The sequence below is a fragment of the Haemorhous mexicanus genome, chromosome 22, assembly GCF_027477595.1.
Source record: "Haemorhous mexicanus isolate bHaeMex1 chromosome 22, bHaeMex1.pri, whole genome shotgun sequence".
Classification (NCBI taxonomy): domain Eukaryota; kingdom Metazoa; phylum Chordata; class Aves; order Passeriformes; family Fringillidae; genus Haemorhous; species Haemorhous mexicanus.
This window is the reverse complement of record NC_082362.1, coordinates 4501492-4521471: the sequence shown is the minus strand read 5'-3', so window position 1 is coordinate 4521471 and position 19980 is coordinate 4501492. Positions and strand designations below refer to the sequence as shown.

General features: G+C 49.5%; 1 protein-coding gene across 2 annotated transcripts in view; it reads right to left on the bottom strand.

The window, feature by feature from the left end:
- CAMKK1 (calcium/calmodulin dependent protein kinase kinase 1) overlaps positions 1-19980 on the bottom strand; it is a 98192-nt gene that overhangs the window by 47532 nt on the left and 30680 nt on the right. For both annotated transcript variants that reach the window (XM_059865958.1, XM_059865957.1), the window contains exons 2-3: positions 10847-11365; positions 1388-1435 (exon numbers count right to left, since the gene is read on the bottom strand). In XM_059865958.1, coding sequence (XP_059721941.1) covers positions 1388-1435; positions 10847-11287 — 489 coding nt within the window. In that variant the 5' untranslated portion in view covers positions 11288-11365. The remainder of the gene's footprint in view (positions 1-1387; positions 1436-10846; positions 11366-19980) is intronic.

Below are 19980 nucleotides of genomic sequence, written 5' to 3'. Positions count from 1 at the left end.
GGATCATCCATGTCTGGAGGAGTTGAGTGCTAGCCCACCACCCCCTGCCCTGAGCAAAGCCACCATGTCTGTCTGAACCCACACAGGGGTGGGCAGCAGAGAGAAGCAATTTCTTGGTGCAAATTTGGAAATTCTGCATGAACACTTTTCCTGTTTTCACCAAGCACATGCTGCCCAGGCATGGACTGCTGCTGTACCCACAGCTCCAGGGACAGCCTGAAGCCAAGCTCCATCCAAACTGCTGCTTTTTCCAAGTCCCAATAAACACTCTTTTTTTGCAAGTAAGACATGATCAGGTATTATCCCTGACATATGTCTATTGAATAAATGAGTGGGATGAACACCAGAGCTTTCAAAATATTTCTCTTGACTTCACTGAGAGCTGAAATAAGGTTCTGGTCTCAGGGGGGACTCACAAGCCATCTGGCTGATCCAGAAGCACAGCAGACCCTCTACCAACCTCACAGTGCCCACCTGCTTGCTGTGACCCACAGAGAAGGAGGGAGCAGGGACAAATCCATCTGAGAGAAGGTTTCACACTCTCCTTAAATCACACAGAAGCCCAAAGTGAGTCTGAAGCTGTGTGTGAGTTTGGGATGGCACCTGCTGTGCCAGCAGTGCTACCTGCAGCCTCCCTCCCCCTGCCAGCAGCCAAATGCACAGCCCATGGCACAGATGGTGGGGGGGGCACCCCACAGCCTGGGGCCTCTCATTTTGGAGGCATTTGGGCTAATTAAATGAAACTTGTGCTGGAGGTGTCTGCAGCTCAGCCTGCTGTGGCTGCAGCTCCAGCTGCAGAGGCAGGCACAGCTCCCAGACAGCAGCACTGCCTGTGGAGCCATCTGCAACGGGGGCACACGGCCAGAGGTGCAGGTGTCTGAGCTGCTCACCAGCCCAGACCTCTACAGAACTTCACAGGAATCACTTCTGAATCATTCTGCAGCTTTTAAACATGCACTGGAATTAAACAAACATTTCATGGGATGTAAAAACTTTAACTAGTCCTGATGGGGAACAAACACCTGCCCTGATCATTTTTTGGGTTTTTGTTTCCTTGTTGTGTTGTACTAATGTATCAAAGGTTCTTAGTGTTACATTTGGCAAGGAAACACCTCTGAAAGGGAGCCAGCTTAAGCACCTTCTGAGGGAGGAAAAATAAATCCAGATTTCAAAGGAAGTAACTTCACTGTGACCTTGAACAAAACTTGCTCAAACTAATACGGAAAAAAACCCTCAAAAACAATAATAAAAAAAAAAAAATCCCCAAACCAAACACAGCTTGCAAGGAGCCTTGGCCAGTGATGTCCCTTGGGCTGGCACAGCCTTTCCAGCCCTGCTCAGATGTGTGACACAGGCTGGTGTGACCAGCATGAACCCCAGTACTTACCTTGCCTATTTCACTCTGCAGCTTGTACTGGTTTAATTGCACACAGTCCTGCAGATCAAAAGGAGAACATAATTAGAGTATTGGTAAAGGAAATGACTGAGTTTGAATCAGGTTCAAGTAGTGGCAGAGTGCTAAATAATTAAAGACCTAATCTCACTTACACTGGTGTATGTTACACTATAAGCACTGCTTTTTTTACTTTCTTTTTTTCTTTTTTTTTTTTTTTTTGACAACCCAAGACAAAACAATTATGGGCTGAATTCTGATTCTGATTGTGCTGGTGTAAAGCCACCCCAGTCCCCCAACACTGCCCTAGGTTCAGCCCAACAGCCCCTGGCCTGTTTACTTTAACCCTCTCTACTGGACTGTGCTCAGTGCCAGGCAGGAAAATCCCTGTTCCAGCTTCCCTGGGCTTTCAGAGCCTGGCAGCCCCCAGCATCCAGCCCAGGGTGCCAGCATGAGCCTGTGCCCTCCCCAACACCAGCCTGGCACACACAGAGCCCCTCTGGCTGTGCCTGCACCAGAGGAACCCTCACCTGCATGGTGGGCTCCTCCTCCAGGGGAGCACACAGAGCCCAGATCCTCTGCTGGGCAACACAAACTGTTGGGAAGGATGAAAGTTTGACAAGCAAGGCTCACAGATATGTGTGCTTAGCAGGAAGAGTTTTGAATGTAGAATCTGAAGAAGGAATAGAGATGGAAGCAAGTCTGGATATAGAAGAAAAGAATTTCTGAGCCAGTCTGACTGGATAACCAAGGAGGCAAAGGGTGTGTTAGTTAGAAGGGGTTTTTATGGCTTAGAGCAAAGGATAAACCCACCCAAACAAGATGTTTTTACCAAGCAGAAAGAGAGCACAGGCAAACAAGGCAGCAAATGTGGTAAGTAGAAAAAAGGGCTCAGAATTTTCAATTGCAAGAAAACTGAGTAACAACTTCTAGCTTAAACTGTAATGTGCTGACTTTTAGTGGTTGGAGAGCAGTGCCATGAATATGGTAATTACAGCAGTTATGGTGGGCTGTAGGTAACAGTTAAGGCATAGACTGGTTCTGCTGTATGCAGATGCTCAGCAAAGAAAAGTCTATAATGCATTGTAACCAAAACCAAAGGGTCTCCAGGGCTGCCTGCAGCTGGAGCTGCCAGCTGTGGGCACAGCTCTGTCCCCACCACCCTGGGCTGCTGTAACACCTTGGGTCCAATAAACTGCATTTGGAGAGCTGCCTGGAGTCCCACATCTCTCATTCAGGCTCTTACATCAAACAGTGGTACTGACATGGTATTTGCTAAAATCAGTCACCCCAGAGCAGCTCTGATCTCTGCTGCTGAGGAATCCAGCCCTGAAAGCCCAGGGGTGGGGATGTGGGGATGGGGTGCTCAGCTCCTCCACAGACCAGGGGTGGCCAAAGGGGAAAACAAGGTGGATCAGAAGATCCACAAAGCCAGCTGGTGTTAAAGGCACCCTTCCTTTGGAGCTGCACACCTTGCTGCAGAGCCAAGCTCTGGGCAGAGCTGGAGCTCCTGCTGGCACCTCTGCAGTGCTGGCACCAGGCACCGTGGCTGCAGTGGAGTTTGCCTTGTCCTCACTGAGCACTGAGCTGCACTGCAGGGCAGGGAAGAGCCCCCACCTTGGAGGGGTGAGGAAAAGGAGGATTTTCCAACCCAGGACATGCTGTGGGCTGAGCCTCAGATGGAATGCACTTCCCAAGCCAGCATTTGTGAACATTTCTCCCCAAAACTGCCAAGCACTAAAGCAGGCTGGAAATTCACAGCAAGCCTCTGCACTAGTTTGGGAACAAAGCTGATATAAAACATGCAGACAGGTAGATTAGCCTTCCCACAAACCTCAAAATAGCCCTGCCATTTACAGAAGCAGCACCACAACATAAAAGCAGTGCCAGATGCCTTCAGTCCATTTGTAAGAACAGGAGTGTGAGTCCCTGCAGCATTCCCACCAACAGCAACACTCCTCTGCCTCTCAGGACCAGCATAGGTGTGGAGATGAAAATTTTAACTCTTCTCCATCACCAACCAGAAAACATTCCTAATGCTCCTGACTCAAGAGATCATCACAATGAAAGGAATGGGGACTGATAACTTTTTTCCCCTCATGGCTTGTCAGGAAAACAAGGAGTGGTTTAAATCTTGATCTTGTTGCCAGGGAAGGAAGTTTTTTCCAGCTCCTTGACAGGGAAGAGCAGCCATCTGTGAATAATGGGGCCATAGAAGTGTATTAACTCTCCTGCTAGCAAAGCACATTTCTTTCCAAAGGTAAAAACCAATCCATCAGAACTAGGAGCACCAGGAGAGGAGAAAGCATGACCCAGCAAAAGCCAAAATGCAGGGCATGAGGGGCCTGAAAGGATGTCCCTCCCCAAAGGAGGGGACAGCATGCAGGAACCCAGGGTATGGACACAAGGAGGACAAATTCCTCTGCAACATGTGTCAGCAGATCCACTTCCCAGTGTGAGGCTGTGGTGATTTTCACAAATTCAGCAGCAACACTTTTCTGATGATGTCTCCTGTCCTGGTTTCTCTGGGCTCAGCTTTGTACCCCTCACCTGGTCCTGTGAAAATTGCAGTGCTGCAGAGGGTGCTGCAGAAACTCCACTGGAGCAGCTGGAACAGGCAGGAGAAGTGACCATTCCTCCAAGAAAGCCTCCAACCACCTCACATCTCCTGCTCTTCAAACCAGGTCTTGCTAGGAGGCCTCCTCCCTAGCAGGGATCACTTGCAGGAGCAGATGAAGCCTTTCACACACAGCCATCAGCCCTTTGCTCTGCACTCAGGATCTTGTTTCAAGCCAAGATGGCATTTCTAAAGCACCAAATGCTGCTTCTTCTTGCTCACAGACTGCCAAGAAAGCCATGGTGGCATTTTTTCCTCCTTCCAGAAGGAGCAGAATCCTTTGTATGGGTTGCAGTCCGTCCATCCATCCATCCATCCATCCATCCATCCATCCATCCATCCATCCATCCATCCATCCATCCCTCCATCCATTATCCATCAATCATCCATCCATCCATCCCTAATCCATCATCCATCCATCCCTGATCCATCCATCCCTCCATCCATTATCCATCAATCATCCATCCATCCATCCATCCCTAATCCATCATCCATCCATCCATCCATCCCTGATCCATCCATCCATCCATCCATCCATCCCTGATCCATCCATCCATCCATCCCTGATCCATCCATCCCTCCCTCCATCCCTCCCTCCCTCCCTCCCCACAAAGCAGGAGCAGGGACTGTGCCTTATCCCTGTGCCACCAATTCCTTTGGCTCTGACCTCCCACCACCCCTCCTACCTCTGGCCACAAATCACCATTCTTATCCCCACCAGACTGATCACCTGAAGCATCTCCCTGGTGCTTCACTGCTGCTAGATGGAGCTTGTGGCACCAGAACCCCCATTTTTGGAGACAGGTTTTTGAAAGGGGTGGATAAACCCAGGGAGGGAACACCCAGAAAGTTCCAAGGGAAAGGCAATGGCCAGATGTGCAGCACAGCCCCCCAGAGTTCACTCCTTGGAAGGTCCATCACTCTTAAAAAAATCACTGACTTTTTTCACAGCATTTTTTTACCCAAATGCAATGCAAGAATTTTGGATTATGCAAATAAAAGAAATGACGAATTCCTCTACTTTCTTTAAAGGAACAAATAAATAATTTGGTCTTTCTTTCAATTTAGTGAATAACAAATAGGTGACACTCACTGTCACCACCTGGCCCACACCCCCAGTGCTCTCCACTCAGGCAATTCCTGGAGGGAAGCACCATCCCCTCAGCCTCTGCAGGGCTTCCAGCACTTGAGCTGCACACAGCAAAAATCAAACCAGATTATAGGTGCTTTCTATGTTTTTTTCTTCCTACTGAAAAGACCATAATTCACTGCTGAGTGACTCCTGCCACGTGCTGCTGCATTCTGGAAGGGTTGTTATGCTGTTATTTGGTTCTCCTGCAGGAAGTGGGATAATTGTCCTATTCCTTTATCAGAGAAAAACACCTATCTCTGGCCAAGTGTTTCTTTAAGATAACATTGTACAATTCTCTTGATTTCATCAGGCTGATGTATTTGCAGCTGCTGATAAATACAAATAGAGCAGGACTTTAATGAGATCCCTCAGTGAAAAGCTGTCACCAAATTAGACTGAGCCAGTCCTAGTGTGCAATAATTGTTTCACCTTAAAAAAACAAGATGCCCTCTGTGTTAACAAGTCCAAGGTATTAGTCAAGAGAGGAAGGGAGGGAAATCAATGCCACAGAAAACAAAAATTGGTTAAAAATCATAAAGCACAGTGCAGTCCAGGCCCAGTTCCAGAAATCCACTGTGGCCACCACTGGGTGACAAAAACCCTGAGAAACTGAGAATGGAGCCTTTGCTGTCCCAGGGGAGATGCAGGGATGGGAAGGGGGAACCAGAGATGATTTCCAAAATCAGACCTTTCTGAAAACAGACATATCTGAAAACAAACAGCCTACATACATATAATGGAAAATACATATATAATGGAGAATACATACATGGAAAATACAGATATAACAGAGAATTATGTCCCCTAAACAAAGCCAAATTCCCCAATCTGAAAAGAAATTTCAGCAATTCAGAGATATACCTTAAAGAGAGGCATGGAAGGAAAATGAGGAAACACTGGTTTAAACTCATCCTGCCTAGAAAGGGAAGTGAAGGCAGTTCTGAAAACAGGCAAAAATGAAAATAAAAGCCAGAAAATTAGTATTGAGGGCAGCAATGAATTCAAATTAGAAAGTTGTTAAGGGACAGAGCAGGATAGACAGGAAGCCCAGACCTCGTGGTGGTAAGAAAATAAACAGATTTTGAAACAAGATCCAAAAAGAAGTGCAAAAAGAAAGCCCAGCCCTGCTGCAGTGGCCTGGCCATGGCTGGGCAGAGCTCAGCACTGGGCTCACCCACCTGAGGCCCCAGAGCTGATGCAGGAGCCTGGGACTCGTGGGACCAGGGCAGACCCTCCCAGCCCCCCTCCAGCTGCAGCTTTGGGCTTTCCCCTCCTCTCAAACCTCACCCTCAGACAAGCTGGAAATGCAACTTTAAATAAAGGTTAATTAATCCAAGGAAAAGAAATTAGCCATGTGAGGGAGTCTTCTTTGAAGAAATGTTTTCCAAGTATCTGTAATCTTTTCAAGAGCTCTGGTTTGAACAGTAAGGGAAGCTCTCAGGCCATGCTGAGCAGGAGCTCAGCTCCTGCCTCTGCCCTGGCCCCAGCTGAGTTCACCTTTGTGCACAGCAAGGAAATCACTTTGTGAAGAAAGCCAGGCAGGTCCCAGGCCCTGGAGGAGTGTGAGACCTGGGTCAGCACCGAGGCACTGCCTCTCAGCTCTTGGCACCCACCAGCTGCTCCAAACCAGTTGGCCAATCAAGCAGGGGGCTATGATAAAGATGAGAAAAAACAAGGAAAGAAAGGACAAAGAAGTGATTTATTTTCCAGCCTCTGGAGTAAGCCATGGACAGTCCAGCATAGGAAAATTCCCTTTGTCAGCTCGTTCTCCTCCCTGCATCTGCAGGCCAGGAGCATCTCCAGGGAGGGAGAAGGCCCTGGCCTGACTCATCCTCTCCAGTCCTGCTGGAGCACACACAGCTGCAGCTGATTACCATGGCTGCAGGGACACCTGGAGTGGTCTCCTACATCCCAGAGGGTGGAGAGACAACGTGGACACCAGGGCAGGGGGATCTGGGATTCAGGGAGAGGAAGGGAACATGTGAAAGGGAAAGGAAATGCAACTGGAAGAGACTGGAGAAGAGACTGTATAAAGCAATTAACTGTGCTGGCAGGTCTGGGGACAAAGCCTGAAAAAAGACATATTTTATTTTTCTCCTAGCCACACTTCAAGTAAGGTTTTCTTGGCTAACTAAAAAATTGCTTTAAAATAGCAGAATAGGAAAAAAAAAACCCAACAAACCAAACCCACCAGCACTGCACTTTCCAACACAGAGCACCTCTCCCCTTTCACAGATCCAAGGCCTGCTGTTATAGATGGGACAAGCTCTGTCAGTCACACAGGGACAAGATTTCAGAGTCTTTCCCTGCTACATACAAACACCAGGGCATCACCTGGGCAGCAAGGCAGAAGCTGCTTTTAGCAGTCTCTGGAAAATCATCTCCTCTTGCCTTGCTGCCAGCACTGAGCAGGAGCCAGAAATGTCACATCAACAGAGGCAAAGTGGGCCTAAACTCTGGGGCTTGTGCCTCAGCTCTGCAGCTTTATGTACCCTTAATAACTTCAGCTTAATCACTTCTGTGCCACAGCTAAGGGCAGAGCCATTCCCTTGGCAGAGCAAAGCACTGATAGGCAGCAAGGCAGCAGAAACCCCATCAGGCTCTCCTGCCAGGGAAGGCAGCACTGAGAGAACCTTCCAGGCCATAGCCCATGGATAATCTATGAAAGGAGGGGAACAAACAGGCAGCTTGTAAAATTACAGCTCAATTTTTGATAGAGAAATGACAGATCAGGGTAATTAAGAACACAGTAGAATTGTTGGGAGAGCAGAACATGTTACTTCTCTTGCAGAGCTAAAACTGCAGACCCAGATTTGTCAGCAGTGGCTGCAGGACACCAGCAGCTGCCAACTCTTTGTCCAGGGGCAGTTGGCTAATTGGTGTCTCTGGGAATCATCTTTGTGCAAGACAACAAGCCCCAGCCCTGCTGCAGCCCTGCCAGCCCAGGAGCTGCCACCTGCCTCAAGAACAAATCCAAAAGCTGTGCTCAGAAGGGAGGTGTCTGTGGAATGGTCCCAGTGACAGGACAAGCCCAGTTCACTGCCTGCTGCTGCCACTTGATAAATCCTCCCTCAGCTTCAGCTCTTGTACCTCTTGATCCCTGAACAGAAGTTTTCCTCCCAGCCTGTGAACAAATATTAAAGCAGCATTAAAAAGCTCAGCAGTATCTCTCTAAGAGAACACAATGTTCTTCCATAATTCATCAGTGAGGGCAGAGCATTCAGCTCTGCTGTATCCCCACTCTCTCTGCATAGCACATCTCTCCAGTATTTCTCCAGATCAGTCCAGGATACAGCATCACTGACAGGCAGGCACTGAGCTGCCATCCTGCTGGAGAGGGAAGCAGGCTCAGGGGAGATGGCTATCAGCACCACAGGAAATTGTGACATGCAGCTGTGCCACCCATCCCTGCTCCTGACTGACAGGGCTACTGATAAAGCCTGAGTGCTCCTGAACTCCAGCTTTGCACAGACTCTGACTGAGCTGGAGCAGTGGATGTTCTGCTGCTGAAAGGCACTGCCTGAGGATGCCAGAAACCCAAAGCAAGGGCAAAGAACCAACTCCCAAAGGGCTTTAAGCAGGTGAGAGGCACCGACTGGAATGCAAATGTGCAGCTTGCCTAGAACAAGGAGCCATTTGCAGGCAGGTCAGGGCAGTGCTGGGTCGGGTGACCTGGATCTTGTCAGTGACCCACCAGCCTTGCTGCTCTCTGGGGGTCTGCACATCAGAGTGACCACCAGACACCCAGCAGCAGCTGCTGCCAAGTGCACCATGACTGTATTTCTAATTACAGGCTGATTTCATCCCCAATAGGACCAAAAGCCTCAACATGGAGACCCTGGTAACTCTTAGAATCCCTGAGAGAACAGAAGACCTGCTCTGCAGCTCTGTCAGAGTTCCCTGCTGTGTCTCCCAGCTGCACAGCTGGGATCAGAACTGGCAGTGCCTCTCACAGCACAACAACCCCTTAGCAGCCACTTGGCAGCAGCAGTGGTGGCACTGGGCACTGGAGCAGGCTGCACACTCACCTGGCTGTCACACACTGCTCACCATCCATTGCCCAGCCTCACATCTTACCCTGAATCCAAGCATGCATTTTCCTAATCCTTCTGTTCCTTATGGGGTACAGATGCTATCCCTGTAAGGTGGGAAGGGCAGCACAGCTCCTGAGAGCACCTCTGGGAGGGCAAGCACCCACCCCAGAACGATTCCAGCTCACCCAGGCTCCCTTCCCACAGCCATTCCCCACTTACAGGAACAATGGCTTCCAGCAGGCCCAGCTGTGCTGCACAGCTGGGCTGCACCACAGCACTGCTCTCTCAGTGACATCCAAGTGACCATGAAGTGACCACAGCACTGTGTCAAGAGCTGCTGCAGGAGCAGGGGCACAAGGGCTCCACATCTGCATGTCAAAGTAAGCACTGCCCACCCCCAGGCAGTAACCCCTGCTCCCCAGGATGCAGATGCTGGAGAAGAGGATGGAGTACTTTGAATTTGCAGATGGGAATGTGCCAGTCACACTTGACTGCAGTTATGTTGAAAGATTTCAGAAAAGCCTCACTCCTGGCACAGTCACAGCACTGCAGGATGGGAGAGCTGGCACTCAAGTCACGTCCTGCTTCCAAGAACTGGCTCCTTTCCCTCCCTGCCTCCCTTATTAAAGCATATGGCTGCTGCCAGAGAAGCTGCAGTCTCTGCAGTGCACCTTCTGCATGTGTCCTCTTACCAGCAGGGGATGCACCACCCATCCCACAGCTGATGGGGCTTGCACAACTCCCCCGAGGACAGAGGCTGGGTTGGTGTGCACCACCATCCTCTCAGATGTGCAAGGGGAAAACACCCACTTCTCCAAGGGAAACACCAAGCCACACAGATGTTTAGCTCCAGGTTCCTTGACCCACACTGGCAGAAGTCTCAGCTCCAGTGGTTTGGGTCCCTGTGCTGCTGCAGGCATCTAGGGGCAGTGGGCAGTGTGCTCTGAACACCCCTGTGCTCCCTGCCCTCCCCACTGCAGCACATCCAGCACTGGGAATTGCAACCATCACCCTCTTCCATCCAGACACTCGACCACTGACAGCATGTCAGGGCAGGTCTGGGACCAGGAGAACAGCTGCAGAACAACCACAGCCACCCAGACACCCCCCTGAAGGAGAGCAGGGTCACAGCCTTCCCTTCCCACTGCTGTTACAAATGCTTTAAAGAGAAAATAAAACCCTGATAGGAGCCAGGCATTTAAGCTCTTTATAAAATTAAATTGTGCCTTCAATTATGGCAGAACACAATAGCAGATACATAATCTCCAGAAGTTTAAATCCATAAATACCATCAGCAAGGCTGCTGTGACAGATGAATTCCCAAAGGGCACCTCCAGCAGGGACACAAGAGCAAAGCCATTTGGCCACAGCCCTTTCTCTGAACAACCTGAAAGATTCCTGTGTGCTACCATGGCACAGGGGTCGTGGTCCCTTAGCAAGACTGTCCCAGGCAGCTGAGGGCTAAAGGAGCCCAATGTCAGGGCCAGGGCTACACCCAGCAGAGCTCTCCAATTCCAAGCTAACATCATCCCTGCCTCCAGGGATTTTTCCCCCCCTCAGAAACAAGAGTGCTTTCAGATCTACTGCTCCAGAAGCCTGAAGGCTCCCATTAGCACCTGAGACAGACTTACCTCACCTCAACACCTGAGCTGCAGGGAGAACATGCCTACCTCAGAGTCTGATATGGAGACCCGATGGGACTCTATCGTTGGTCTCCTGATTATACGTGGGGATGGCCCTGTGGCATAAGGGCCACAGCCTGGAGTGCTGCTGGAAGCCAAATAACCTCCTGAGGATCTTTCCTGAAGGGACAGCTTCCTACTGGATAGACCAGGTCTGGTGAGAGGTCTCTTGGGAACGTGCCTCAAGTGAGCATCTTCTGACTGTTGGGAAGGCAGAAATTCATTGATTCCCACGTCACTGCTGACTCCATTTCTCTGGATGTCCTTTATGTTATCAGAAAAGACTGTGTCATTTTCTTCAGGGTTGTCTTCACCATTCTGGTCACTTCTGTCTGGGACAACAGACACGTCTATGGCTGCCACCCTCTCCACCAGTTCAGTCTGTGTGTCCATGCTTCCATCCAGGACATGTGCTGGAGAGTCCCCCATGGCTGTGTCCAGCTCGCTTGCTCTCAGATGGTCACACAGAGAGCAGTGATGTTAGTGCTCAAAGGCTCCATGAAATACCTGAGAGGAATCACAAACAGAGGCAAACTGAATAAAAATGTTCCCTCAACACAAACACAACCAGTCATTTCTGGCTTCTTCCAGCATGCAGGAAAGTGAAGGCAAAACACTGGCAGGCTGTAAACAAGGTACAAACACTCAAAGATTAAGAGGGAAACCCAGGCATTGAGCTAGATAGGAAAGAGATAAAAATGAGATTTTATCTGATGTGCAACAAGTGACACAGCTGAAGAGATCTTCTCCTTCTGTAGCCAGACCTACAGTCAGCCAGAGATTACAATACTGGGAGAAGCATCCCAACAGCTGAGGGCCAAGGGTTGAACTCTTGAATTCTTATTTATAGGATTCAAGAGCTTCTGGCATGTATTGAAACCCAACAGGCATAACAACAACTCCACAGCCATTTAGGGCTCCCCAGGAGTCTCCCTGCTGCCCTGTAGGGCCTTAGGGAGTGTCACAGAACAGCCAAGCCTGCTGACTTCCACACTGCCATTTGCAACGTGGTCAGCAAAAGCAGAATTTAAAAGCAAATCCGGTTCCAGGGTCGCCCCTGGCCCTACACAGTTGCAGTCTGTGTGCAAACACAAGTTAATCCTGCTGCCCACTGTATATAAAAGCTACAGTGATTTGCAAATCAACAATGGTTAATGATTAAAGCCTGGTGGGAATCAGCTTTTCCTTGGGAAAAGACCTACAGAACACAAAAGTGCAATACAAAGCTAAAACTGCTGCATAAAATCACTGTTTCCTGGATGCTAATTTCAGTCTCAATTTAAAACAGATTTCAGTCTTCCCAGCACAGTGCAGTGCAGGAAATGATCCTCTGCAGCACAGGGCTGTCAGCACTTAATCGCCTCTGAAGATGCAGCACTGCATCATTCCATCCCTGTGCCCAGATCCTGGGGACAGGAGGAGTACTTGACTTCACTCACAGCATCCCAGCCTGCATCCAGTGAATTCCAGAGTGGGCTTAACCCTGAAATATTGCAACCTGTGGTTCTCTGTATTCAAAGCAGGTTGTGCATAAAACCCCTGCAAGCCAGGGGACACTTTCCTCTCCATTTCATTTACATGAGGGACAGGGTGGGGGTGAGTGAGTCCAAAGAGCCCCATCCAGCATCAGCCTGGGAACACTCACAACCCTTGCCAAGGAGCACAGGTTGAGCTGAGCCCAAAGCTGCCCAGCAATGCCCAGTTAAACACACTGCAGTGAGCTCTGCTGCACAGGGATGACCTCCTGAGTCCCCCATGGCAGCCAAGCTCAAGCAACCTTTTATATCAATGAGAAAATTAAGATCTTGATTAAGATTAAGACCTTGACTGGAGGCTTTACCCTAGGTCATGTGCCAATCACAGGGAGACAAGCTGGGCACTTGGTGTCACAGAAAGGGAATATCCAAATCTAAGATATTCCTTCCACATCCCACTGTTCACCTCCTTTCCCCTCTCCTGTCTTTTCTGCAGGCTTGCCTGAAACTAATTGACAGAAGTGTCACTCACTCAAAACAGTAATGAAATGGTGAGATCAGCTCTAAAAGCTTCTATTAAAGCTATATTTAAACACGTCAATCCCCCAGCACAAATCCCCTCTGGAGCCAGGGTGCAGGCACTGGGGGTCCTCTCAGCAGTGAGGGGAGGCTTTGGGGTCCAGCCCAGCACTCCCTGCACGTGGTCCCACAAAGCCAGGGCAAAGCAGCACGAGCTTCCCCTCTGCCAGACCTCCCTGCCCAGCTGCAAACCAGCAGTGACCCTGCAAAACCAATCTGTGGGAACCCACCAAGGGTTTGCTGTCTGCAAAATGCTTTTGGGAAGCCTGGGGAGCTTCTGAGCTAAACAAGGAGCAGCAGGTCAGGGCCACTGCCAGCCTGCAGTCACCCCAGCTCCTCTGCAGAGGCTTTCCAGGCTGCTCCATCACAGAAATCATTCTGAATGAAGGCAAGGAGGGAGCAAAAATGCTTCCACCATTTAACCCAGCTTGCCCAAAGGACAGGAGGAAACCTCCAGGTCACCCAGTGCTGAGAGATGTTTCTTCTGCCCACAGAGAACAAACCCAAGGCCTCTCCTTGATGCAGCTTGAGCCCCTGGACAGCCACAGCTCACCTCACTCCCAGGCAGCACCAAGAGGAAAATAAATCTGCACCTGAAGCCTGCAGCTCCTACACCTTCTTCCCTCCTCCTGTCACCAGGTTTTTCCCCTCAGTGGGAGCAAGGGGAAGGAAGAATCTGCCCATGTTGCTGTGTGGATGGGTGTGAAAGCCCACAAACCACCCACCTGCACTGAACATTTGTGAGTCTCCTGGTGCTCAGCCAGCAGGAAAAAAGGCCAGGAGCTCTGGGAAGAGCAGCCCAGCAAACAGTGATGCTTGTGTCAGTCACCTGAGCAGCTCCTCAGCACCCAGACCAGGCACACAGGGTGTCTCCCACTCAAAAGCTGAAGCAAACTTGCTCAGCTTCAACCCACAGCACAGGCTGCAAAATAAATCCTCAGCTAACTGAAAACTGAACTAGACAAACTGAAGATAAACCCCATAAATCAGTTCATCCCATCAAAACAAACAGACCCATACACTGCTGAAACAAATAGCACAGTGCTGCTAAAAGCAGGCTAAAAAATCCAGCAAGACTTTAAATAAAATACTTGTTCATCTGTAGAGCTGGGCTTTGTTTCAAGTTCTGCAGTTTTGAAGGATTCCTTTTCACTGATAAATCCTCCAAAACTGTATTGGAAAGCAAAGATTTCTGAATAAGCAAATCAGTTATGTGCAGCCCAGCCTCACTGTGCACAAACTCAATACAAAAAGCAACTATTAATTTCTGCAAGGCTAAATCAATGATGGATTTGCAGTTTTTCAGGCTGTGGCACAACCATACCTTGCTGTGATGGGAAATCCCAGCAAAACAGAAATTCTGCTTCCACCATCTCCCAGCTCCTGCACAGCTTTGCTGTCCCTGCTGGTCCCCCACAACACTGAACACCTGCTGTAGGGCAGAGGAAAACGCTGCAGACATGAACCAAAGCTGCAAACAAGCTCATATGAGCAAAATTAATTTACTTACAGCTATCTTATATACCATTTCTCCCTGTAGCTCTTCCTCTGCTGCAGGCAGATTGCCACTTCAACCATGATTTTCACAATATATTTATCAAACGGCTGCATGTGTTTCCCAGACTGGCACTGAGCAGAGAATGGTACAAAAAACCCTTCTGAAAGGAATATGATCCCAGGGAAAACCTCTCTGTATTTTATATGGGAGTGGGAGATGAGCAGATGCAACTCATTTTGCTGCTCAATAAAGTATTCCCAAGCATTGTTTGAAAAATAAAAAAATGTAAATCTAGTTTACTGCCTGGTTCATCCTCTTGGCCAACTAGAAATGTTCCTGTCAGAAAGGATGGGGAGGGTAAAAGGCCCTGAGCCACAGCAAACCCAGCTTCATTTTCCAAATTTACTAGAGACTGCAGAAAAGTGACTTTATGGCTTTGCTGCAGTTCCAGGTTAAGAGGAATGATGCTGCCTCTCCTTTGTGTCCCTGAGAACACACCTGCCTTGTGCTGAGGCCATTGCAGGGAAAGAATCCCAGTGAATAATGACTGTAACAAGCATTGCACAGAAAGGGTTCAGGCAGATTTCTCTGCTTCTCAGTCAGAGGCTGCAAGTGCTCATGGCTGGCATCTCCATCAGGGATGTCCCCCAGAGCCCCTCCCTGCAGGCACATCCTTTAGCTGCTCCTGACCACACAGCACCCACAGGCACTTGCACAGAGAGCTCCCAAAGGCCACTGCAGCTTTACTCTGCACCAGCAAGGGCAGGGATCAGGCCAGGCTCTCCAGTCAGTGCAGTGATCCCTGCCCCAGGACTGGCTGCCTGCAGAGGGGATGTCACAGAATTCACACAGAATCCACAGAATGACCAGGTTGGAAGAGACCTTCAAGATCATCGAGTCCAACCCAGCCCCAACACCTCAACTAAACCCTGGCACCCAGTGCCACATCCAGGCTGTGTTAAACACACCCAGGGATGGGGACTCCACCACCTTCCCAGACAGACCATTCCAGAACTTTATCACCCTTTCTGTAAAAATCTTTTTTCTAATATCCAACCTGTATTTCCCTTGGTGCAGCTTAAGACTGTCATCCCCATCACCAGCATCCACCAGTTCAGGTGGGACCCCCAGGAATCCCCTCCTGCCTGGGGCAGAGCTGGCAGCACACCCAGCCCTGTCCTGTGTGTGTTTTCCAGACACTGCCCCAGCAGCACAGCCACCATGAGGAATCCACTCTGAGTGCTGCCAGCAGCAGCAGAAACTCCCTGTAAGGAGAGCAGCAGCACGTCCTGGGCTGGGCTGCCAGGCCCTGGACAGCTCCTCCAATGACATTTTCGAAATAACAGGCCAGCAAGTCCCTTCCAGAGCCAAAGCTGTCTCCTCACACCAAGCAACACAGATTAGGAGTGTTTCCATCCTGGAGTGTCTCCCAGTTGTGCAGGATTTCCCCAAGCACTGCTACCCTGGAATGAGGGAGATAATTCCACACCCCCCACTTTGACCCCATCAACCTTCCATACACGTGGGAGGCACTTGCCCCAAGCCCACTTCAATACCTTTGGCCTGGAGAAGTTTGAGGGGAACTTGGATCCCACAGCCATGCCCTGGAGCAACATCTGAGCTGCCACAAACCCCACAAGCAGTTGGCAACACATGGAACTACAGATAAATGCACCAGCCATTTATGGGTCTCGCTGTATGGTGGGAGAGCAGCCAGAGGGTTCATTTTTCCTGCAGTAATTAAATTCAGAGCATGTTGGCACACATTGCAGCTCTGCCCACCCCTGGCACACCAAGCAGGGCACCTGAGGGTGAGATTGCCTCTGCCCAGCTCCACTCACAGTGCTGCTGCCAGGAATCAGGCCCTGGAGAAGCAAATGAGCTCCTTGGCATCTGTGACAACCAGTTTCAGACATCACTGGCCAAAAGGCAGCCCAAAGCAAGAGGCAAAGGACAATAAGAAGTTGCAGCTCTGTGAAGCTGAAATGAAGCAAATCCCTGCAGACTTTGCAGAGAAAATGAAGGCAGGTGTACACTGCTCATTTGGACTGTGTCCTCCCCGGGAAGGGGCAGTAATCACTTTGGGTACTGATTTCTGACTAGAAGCAGAAGACATTAACACAAGTAAATGATAAATAAGAACATACTGTTGGTGCTTTTTGCACACACCCCACATGTTTGCTTTGTCCCAGGGCTCACAAGGCTCTTGTTTCAGGGCACAGACAAGCACATCTTGCTGGGAAATCACTCAATCCTGCTGTAATCATCCAGCCCCTCTTCTCTGCACAGCTCTTGGCAGTGAGCCTGGCTGTTGTGCCACAGCTGAAAACCAGATCTGAAGCAAGGTGCTTTGATGACTTGTGTGAAGCTCCTCACACAGCTTTAATAGGAACCAGGGAATGAGAAAGAACAGCAGCTTCTGCAATTGAAGGACTGGGTGAGAAATCTGAAAAGCAAGTTCAGACCCCTGCTCCTGCCAGGCTTCCTAAATGACAACAAACATCTCCAGACCACAGCCTGGAAAATGCAGCATTCTACCTCCTCCTCCTCAGTCCTGTTCAAGGCAGGGTGCCTTCCAAAGGGATTTTGGGGCCACTTCTGCCCCTGAGCTCCAGACAACAAGCAATCCAAGGTGCACAACTCTGTGCTTGTCCTGCTCTCCTCTCTTCTCCCTGAGAGGCCCCATCTGAAGGCAGAATCTGGGGTTTTGATCTGATAAAGGACTGAGGCTTTCATGGCCCTGGATGTATAGATGCACACGTGGGACACAGGCTGAGCTCAGCAGTGATCTCCTGATATTCCATGTAAAAAACAGAAGCTACACACCATGAAGGCTGTGTAACCACTTTTCAGAGCAATTAATACCATATATTTAAAATAAGTTTTGAAACTAGCCAGGATGCTGAACCAAGATCTCCAGTCTACCAACCTACAATTCAAGAGATAACAATCACCTTGTGCACAGTCCTGAGCCTGTGAAGTTTTACAAAAGATTTCCCAACTGCATTATATTTCATCCCTCCATGTTCTAATTATATGGTTAAATACATTTGCATAATCAGATGCAATTACACTAATTGCATATATAAGCAATAATCAACCAAAAATTGCTCTGAAGAAAAAAGTTTCTACTTAAGGAAATTTCTGTAAGAAGAAAACACTGAGGAATGCCAAGTCTATCTAAGTGAGAGTGATACTAACATTAAACACTCCAGATAATGCAGGTGAAGCAGGAGCCCTGCCAGAGCATTATCTGAGTGCAGCTCTGTTGGCACATTTTAACCATGTCTTTGGTGGGGACAACACCAGAGAACTGAAGAGGAGTTGTGCTCCTTTGTACTCAAGCCTTGGCTACAAATGACTTTGGCAGGACAGGTTTGGCTGCTGTGTTTTGTTGTGTTCCATAGCAGAGGTTCAGGGAGACTTGTGGGCATCAGCTCCTGCTGCTGGACTACATTCACTTCTGCTTTAATCTCTTAAAGCTGTTTATCACTGTATGAGCATCAGAGCAGCTTTTATTTGCAAATTACAGCTGGGAAAGCATGAGGAACAGGCAGTGAGAGGCACTCAGCCCACATATCCCACAGTTTTTGCTTTCAGTGATGCCAGGTGCTGTGACTCACCAAGTGACCACAAACCAGCACACCCCAGCACACACCTCCACACTGACTCTGGTGACAACCTGAGCTCAGATTGTAACAAATCCCATTTGCCCTTGTGACAAGGGACACAAAAGCCCTGTGGGGAAGGAGCCTGGCCACTGTGCCAGCCTGATCCCAGCTCCTGGCAGGGTGGCAGTGAGGGATGGAAGGATGGAGGAGGTTGGTGTGGGCAGAGAGCCCAAGTCCAGTCCTGCTGTGTGACCACCAGCCTATCTGGGTGCTTTTCCCACTACCAAGTGACTCTAGGGACAGCAATGGGAAGGATTTTGGCATGTTAATATGCACACACAGCCTGGACAGCATGGGCACCCTTACTCAGGTGTCAGGGGAGAACAAAAACCCATTTCTAAAGCTGCTCTCAGCCAACACCAACTCAGACCTCAGAGCCTGCCTAGCCCAACGCCCTCTTCCAGTCAGCATCAAGAGTGCAGGAGTTACCCCAAATGCAACCTGCATGCTGCAGGGAAAGCTGCTCCCCAGAAATCCCCTGGAAAAGCAGCACTTGTGAGAGTACTTGGTGCTACAGCTCGAGGTGGGCACAGACAAGAGCAGCTCACCCAGGAGGATCCCAGGAGGGTCAGGGCAGGACCTGTGCCATGCAGGGAGCAGCTCCTGGGGCTGAACATGAGCAGGGGAGAGGAGGAGGAGGAAGAGGAGGAAGAAGAGCCATGGCTTGTTGTCACTTGCTGGGCTGAGAGGCAGTGATTCCCAGGAGAGGAGGCAGCCCTGGCAGGGAGCACAGCTTGCTGGAGGTGGATTTAAACAGCCAGTGAGGGGGTGCTTAAAAAAATAACTGAGAATGTCAGATTATATGAAAGTTGAAAGACTTAGATGGTTTGTAAAATACTAACAAGTAAGGTAGTAGCCAAACTTTATTGATTAATGGGCAAAATAACTGCCTCAGAAGCAGGGAGGCTTTAATATTTAGGGCCTTCATTGCAATAATGGCTTTCCAAACATCTGTACCCTAGCCAGGTAAATGGCAGGTTAAAGAAAAAGGTTTTCAGTTGTTCTAAGGGAAAGAGATTGGTCTCAGTTGAGCCATGTTCTGCTGCAATCCATAATGAACCTCAAAATTGCCCCAGAAGATGATACAGACTCGTGTATCACCATTTGTTGTGATAAACAAATTGAAAATGAAGAAATCAAGAGGACCTGAACAGCCTCTCAGACTGCAAGGGCTAAGTCTAATATTCCACAATGGCCAAATCCCCACTGATCTCTTGCAGCAGAACCAGGCACTCAAACCAAACCTGTCCCTAAGCCAGTGCAGCTACCAGAGCCTTGGGGTGACTTTGCTGGACAGCAGGAGCAGGGCAGCAGCAGGCAGCCTGTGGAAAGCACCTCTGTGGCACAGAGAGGGAGAAAAGGGAATAGAGGAGAAACAGAACTGAGAGCAGAATTCACAGCAATGAGCTCATGCACAGATCTGTGTGAACAGCCACAGCACAAGGCACCTGCCCTCTGGTTTTGGTGTAAGGTCTGGTTTTTAAGCCTGGTGAGCCCAGCCTGCAGCAAAGGCTCTGGAGCAGCAGGGAGCCTGGCAGCCAGGCAAGGCAGCTCTCACACACACCAACCTGTCACCCTGAGGAACAGAAACCAAGTGCACACAACAGCTGATCTTGTGGGACTGCATCCTGCCTCCAGAGCAGAGCCCAGGAGATACACTAGTAATTAAATCAATTAGGGGGGAGGGAAGCTGCACACCTGGAGCTATACAGACAGGCTGCTGCTTTACAGCAGAGGCTCAGCCCAAGCTGCACATTGGCACCCAAGTGCTTCCAGGACATCTCTGCCCTCCTCCCCAGGGTATTCATTTCACCAGCCCATTTCTCAGCTCTTCCTGCCCCCTCTGCACCCACAGCACCTTCTCTACTGACTGCCCTGGCTAACTCTGCTCTCCAGGTG